Source organism: Chanos chanos, chromosome 7 (assembly GCF_902362185.1).
Source record: "Chanos chanos chromosome 7, fChaCha1.1, whole genome shotgun sequence".
Classification (NCBI taxonomy): Eukaryota; Metazoa; Chordata; class Actinopteri; order Gonorynchiformes; family Chanidae; genus Chanos; species Chanos chanos.
Window position 1 is genome coordinate 32,092,513 of NC_044501.1, and position 5,515 is coordinate 32,098,027.

General features: G+C 37.9%; 1 protein-coding gene across 1 annotated transcript; it reads right to left on the bottom strand.

Moving 5' to 3' along the window:
- Positions 1-1,667: 1,667 nt before the first annotated feature.
- LOC115816228 (C-type mannose receptor 2-like) lies at positions 1,668-5,214 on the bottom strand. Its single transcript, XM_030779192.1, has 5 exons — positions 5,169-5,214; positions 4,905-5,048; positions 4,424-4,630; positions 3,861-4,226; positions 1,668-1,891 (listed from the first exon to the last, which is right to left on the bottom strand). The coding sequence occupies exons 1-5, from the start codon at positions 5,212-5,214 to the stop codon at positions 1,668-1,670; spliced, it is 987 nt and encodes a 328-aa protein (XP_030635052.1).
- Between the last annotated feature and the right edge of the window lie 301 nt (positions 5,215-5,515).

Genomic DNA, 5,515 nt, shown 5'->3' on the forward strand with positions numbered 1-5,515 from the left:
TCAACTATGAGAAAAGAATACGATTGTATTTTGGGATTTATTTCGGAATGTATCTTTTGTTCTCGAAATTTCGACTGAAAGTGTTCCGTATATAAAGATGTCAAGGTCGAGATAAAAACATAACAGGATTACTGATGAATATATTTCTCTACATCTAATAAATTAAGAAAACACTCACAAATCACCTACGATCAGCCTCGAGAAGCCCACAAAGCTTTATCACAGGGTATGAGGATACGACGAAACAAGACTTCAAAAATCCGAATAGGTGGTGTAGGAAGAAATTCCGGAAATGAGGTGTGATAGGCAAAGTATTTGTACTTCGAACTTTTCATATCTGGACATTCACACACGCGCACACACACTATATCATTCGTAGTGCATTTTTTTAAAAAAAAAAAAAGATAGACAGTCATAACCCTCTCTCGTTCATAATTAGCCGTAATGAAGTAGTCCGCAGAAATGATTTCCTGTCCATAGTGTGTTTATAGAGTTATTTACTTAAGTTCAATGGCGATGTCACGCCCTGGCAGGTTCTCTCTTTCCCCCTCTACTGGTCAGTTTATGTTTGGTTTGTGTTACTCCCTGGGCCCAGAGTTCTCCTTGTTAACTGAACCATTAATTCAGCCTGTGATTGGCAAGTCAAGTCTTGCTCTGTTCGCAATAAATAATCCTAGTTTTGCCTTCTTTAGTCATGTAGAATCGAGCTGCATTGTTTTTTGAGTTGTATGGGCAGTCTTGTGCTCAAAAATCCTGTGTTCAGAATCCTGCAAGTTCCAAGAGGTCTTCTGTTTCATGTTTTGTTCAAATGAAACTGAGAAAACCTGTGCATGCCAGGTGAGATAAATTCATGTGGCAAAAAGTACAAGCTCAGAAAGCCATAATGTATTCTATGAGCACAGTGTAATGGCTCAAATATGCACTACAACGAATCTGTGATATGATGATCTCAGCATCTCTTTAATGGACGAGGGGGCATGTGATTTAAAAATATTAGAAAACCAAACATATAAAGATACATGCACATGCACAAAGGCTAGGGGGTGATATGTTGCGTGAGACATGTGACATCACCATGATCTTAAACTTGAGAAATGGTACGCAGCTCTCCAGTAAAAACCTTGCAAAATTACACCGTTATCGGCCCAATTAACTGTTGAAGAGGTACCTTGTGTTAAATAAACCCAAACTAGGTGGTCAACCTTTTTAAGAGCAGCCGGAGAGAACCACTCTATTGGTAATGAGACCAAGCCTATAGCGAGGCTTGAGAGCCATAGAAAAAAGTTTTTGGCAGTGCTTGGTTTTTGAACATATCCTTTTATGTACAGTTCTTTTACCAAAGCTTTCAGAGAGGATCACCTAAAAAGTAAGATCACCTAATCACAATTGTGAAAGCAATTCAGTGCTAAAATTAGTGCTTGTGTGTGCACCACAGCAAATACACACACACACACACATATATACATACACACACACACACACACACACACACACACACACATATATATATATATATGTGCGAAAATTAGCGCTTGTGTGTGTGTGTGTGTGTGTGTTATAATAAAGCAATCAGTTTTACAACTACAATGATGTCAAGAACTCAAATATTCATCAGATTAATCAGAAAAGACATACAAGTTCACAATAACTCAATCTTCTAACTCACCCTAATCCGTACTGCAGATGAAGATAAGTTTGTGACTCTCTGGCAGACTGACCCACTTCTGCTCCTCCCCTTTTGGATGTGTTACTCCTGTTCTTCCTCCAGTCTCACACTTGTCCATCTTTGTCCCGTTCCCTGGAGTCCAGTTGTTGTAGGCAACAGGTTCTCCACTCACCTGGAACCAGAACGTCACAGTGCAGGAGGAACGCAATGCCTGTGAGCTTTCTCCTTTGAGAAAAAGAACAATGATCCTTAAAAAAATGATGATATCATTCACTGTGACTGAATAAAGACAAATGTTATGGCCTGTTTTGACTATTAAATTGCATATATATATAAGCCACGACTTTTATCAATGTCAGGTGTTTGTTTCTCCTACCTCCTGTATGTTGTTATTAGTGATTTCAACCTCAGCAAAGCATGTTTTGCACAACAAAGTCAGACAACCTGCAATAACATTAGTATCAATAAACACAAACAATACTCACTGTTATAGCAGATGAAGTAATGAGTGGTGATATAGTTTTCAGAATGCCATGAATCATTCTTAATATATACACAGTCTCTATTGATGTTATTTGTCTAACTTCCACATATTTTTTTTTTCATCTGCATACTCTCCCTCTCCTCTCCCCTGTCCTATCCACGCTATGTCAGTTTTAGCTACGTTAAGAGAACTGTTTCATTTTTTCAGTTTGTCCATGTTGTCAGTGGTGGCCAGATCAGTGAAATATTATCTACAGAATTCCTAAGCTTTGTTCCAGATCTTTCCTTCATTCACAAAATGGAAGCAACGAGAGACACAGGAGGCCAGATGGTCTTACTACAGTAACGCTATAATAACCTCAACCATCAGTCACACATAAGTGTCTGTGAATGAAGTTTGCAGTCTGTATCTGTGGATGCAGTCATAGAAATGTATATGAAACGTGTTAATTACTGTATGGGAAAATAGAATGTTGTCATCAGAGTTGTCAGTGATTGTGTGATATATTCATTAAAATAGTACCAATCGGATGTACGGTAAGGCTGCTGGTTACAAAATATGTGGGGCATCCCTAACAAGCTTTTTCAATTCAGTCTTTGTCAGTGTAACTTTGTGTCAAAACATTTGGGTCTGAAAGTAAGAGTGAACAAAAAGAAAGTTCCAGTGGACTGATTCACCTATGATAAGCTGTAAGGTTTTATGATTGATTTTGAATTCTAAACTATTACAACTATTACAGGCAATATTCCAATTAATCTAATTCGCAACTATGATAACTATTTTATTCCTTACGCTTTACAGCAGGTCTTGATTGGTTTCTACTAATTCTGGTTGTTTCAATCTATCTGAAGCAAAGCCAGTGATGTTAAAATGATCTCAACAGTAGCTTAATACCAAAATATAAAATGTCCTTCAGTGGATAATATGAAGTGTATGGTAAATACCTATTCACATGAACATGAAAGCTTGAAGAACAAAATTTGAACAAAGACCAAAATAAGCTTCATGTGAATAACAACAAATATTGAAACATTTTGTGGAATAACAACTCAAGAAATATGTGAAATATTGTATACATTTAATGATGTCCTGAGTAAACTTTAACAAACATTTGAGGAAGTTATTTACCAAGGCATTGTTTAGGTTCAGCTAGAAAGTTATCCATACACAGCACTCACAAGAGTGAGCAATTTAGATTAAATAATTGCACTTGAAACATTTTAGCTTTGAGGCTACATTACACATTTATGGAAACTACTTATAATTCTAATAGCCCAGCAGTGAACCATATGCTTTTTGAAACTTATTGTTGTAATATAGTGTACATGCTGAAGACATAAGGCAGTGTGTTGTGCATCTATATAGCTACAGTTAGGATTAATACATTTCTTTCCTCTTTTTTTATACATTCTTCAAAATACATTCTGAAACATTGTAAAAATAGGATGAGCACATAATTAAGGAAAATTATTAAATCATATACAGAGATCACTGGGGGAAACACCATGGCCATCTCCAGTTCTGCTCTTGAGTCTCTGTCAGTGAGTTAAACACAGGCCTCATGTCCAGAGTCCTCTGGTCCTAGTCCTCTTTGTAATATGACAACAAAAACAAAAGATAGTGAATATTTCCACTCAGTCCATTTTACTGAAGGAAAACCAGACACACACATAGACACTACATCTCTGAAATCAGTGTCCTCAGACTTACCCTCATAAGCACTGCAGATGAAATTAAGTTTACGAGTCTCTGGCAGACTGACCCACTCCTGCTTCTCCACTCTTGACTTGATTGCTCCTGTTAATACTTCGTCCTGACAGACCTCAACCTTCGTCCAATTACCTGGAACCAAGTTCTGGTAGCAGACAGACTCTCCATCCACCCAGAACCAGAAGCCCAGGGTGCAAGAGAAGCGTAGACCCAGCCACACGTAGTCAGTGGTGGCATTCTTGGCCCTTTCCTTCACCCAACGTATCATGTTCTCATCATGGACAGAGACGAGGTCCACGTGGTTGTTTCTGCAGTGACTCAAAGCTTCTGACCAGGTCTTATTTTCACGGATCAGAACAAGCTTATCTGAGTGATGAGAATGATGAACATTTTAAGACAGAGAGAAAAAGAAGTCATCCATAGAACATAAATAGCATTTTTTGTGTTTTCTGTATGGGAAACATAGCCTGTCTGAGAAAACTGTAATGTATAAATTGTAGTTACCTAAGATTAAAAGCACAGATGACCATGAGTTAGTAAATTGTATAAGACTGTAAGTTTACCTTGATAACAGATGAACGGCTGTTGAACTGAACAGCTCTGATCGTTCCAGTCTCTCGTGTGTGGAGTTATTTCAGCACAGTTCTCTATTCCTCCCTGATTGTCTGTCTGATTTTTGTTCCAGTATCTGAATGAGGACTTACTCCCATCTGACCATGCCCAGTTGTCTCTGTACAATCCTATCCAGGCATTTCCATCCATTCCAGACTCTTTCATTTAAACACAAACACAAACAATCCACTAAAACATGATAACTAATTAACACAAGTGATACTCACTGTTACAATAGATGAAATGATGAGTGGAATTGCAGTTGTCATAATACCATGTATCATTTTGAATATACACACAGTTTGTAATGATAATAGATTTCTTATTTTTATTTCCCGGGATTTTGGTGTCATCGTCATCCTCTCTCTCTTCAGGCCTATCCACACCCTGTTTGTTTTTGCTCCATTACAGAATCATTTAATTTTCTATTACCTGTTATCATGTTCCTTATCTTCTCATTTTCAGTCTCGTTCCTCACAGTCACCATGTCTGTGTATTGTTCTCTGCAGTAGCTTTGAGCCTCAGACCAGTTTCTACCTGTAGTCATCAGTTTGTAAGGATGACTGAAGTTCTTTGCTGTAAAAATAGATATAGGTCCTATAACATTACTGTTTGTTATGTAACTGTATTGGCAAAAATGCTTGTCAGTTCATAGGCCACAATATAAAGATAAGCTAAGCCTCATTGGAAACTTACCATCAAAGCAGAGGAAAAGCGGTTCCATGGTGGCATCCAGCATCATTCCACTTGCCTGATTTTAAAAATTCAACACAGTTGTCCTCCCCTTGATTGTTGGGCTCACTATCATCCCAGTTTCTGTATTTGAATGGACTTCCATCAGACCACCACCACACGTCTTTGAACAGTCCGATCCAGACTTTATCATTGTTAATCTTTTCTGTCAAATAGTTCAGTTCATGTCTGTTCCTCACACTAGCCAGTTCTGAGTGATGATTTCTGCAGTACTTATGAGCTTCAGTCCAGTTCTTCATCTCTTGAATCAGTTCAAAATTGTTCTGCTTGTTTTCTGTCCGTTTGAGAGA

Coding starts and splice junctions, on each gene's coding strand:
- LOC115816228 (XM_030779192.1), bottom strand. CDS start 5,214: ATGATGCTGGATGCCACCATGGAACCGCTTTTCCTCTGCTTTGATG. Junction 4,631..4,904: donor GATAAGGAACATGATAACAG/GTAATAGAAAAT, acceptor TTTAAATGAAAG/AGTCTGGAATGGATGGAAAT. Junction 1,892..3,860: donor CATCTGCAGTGCTTATGAGG/GTAAGTCTGAGG, acceptor TTTTTCTCAAAG/GAGAAAGCTCACAGGCATTG.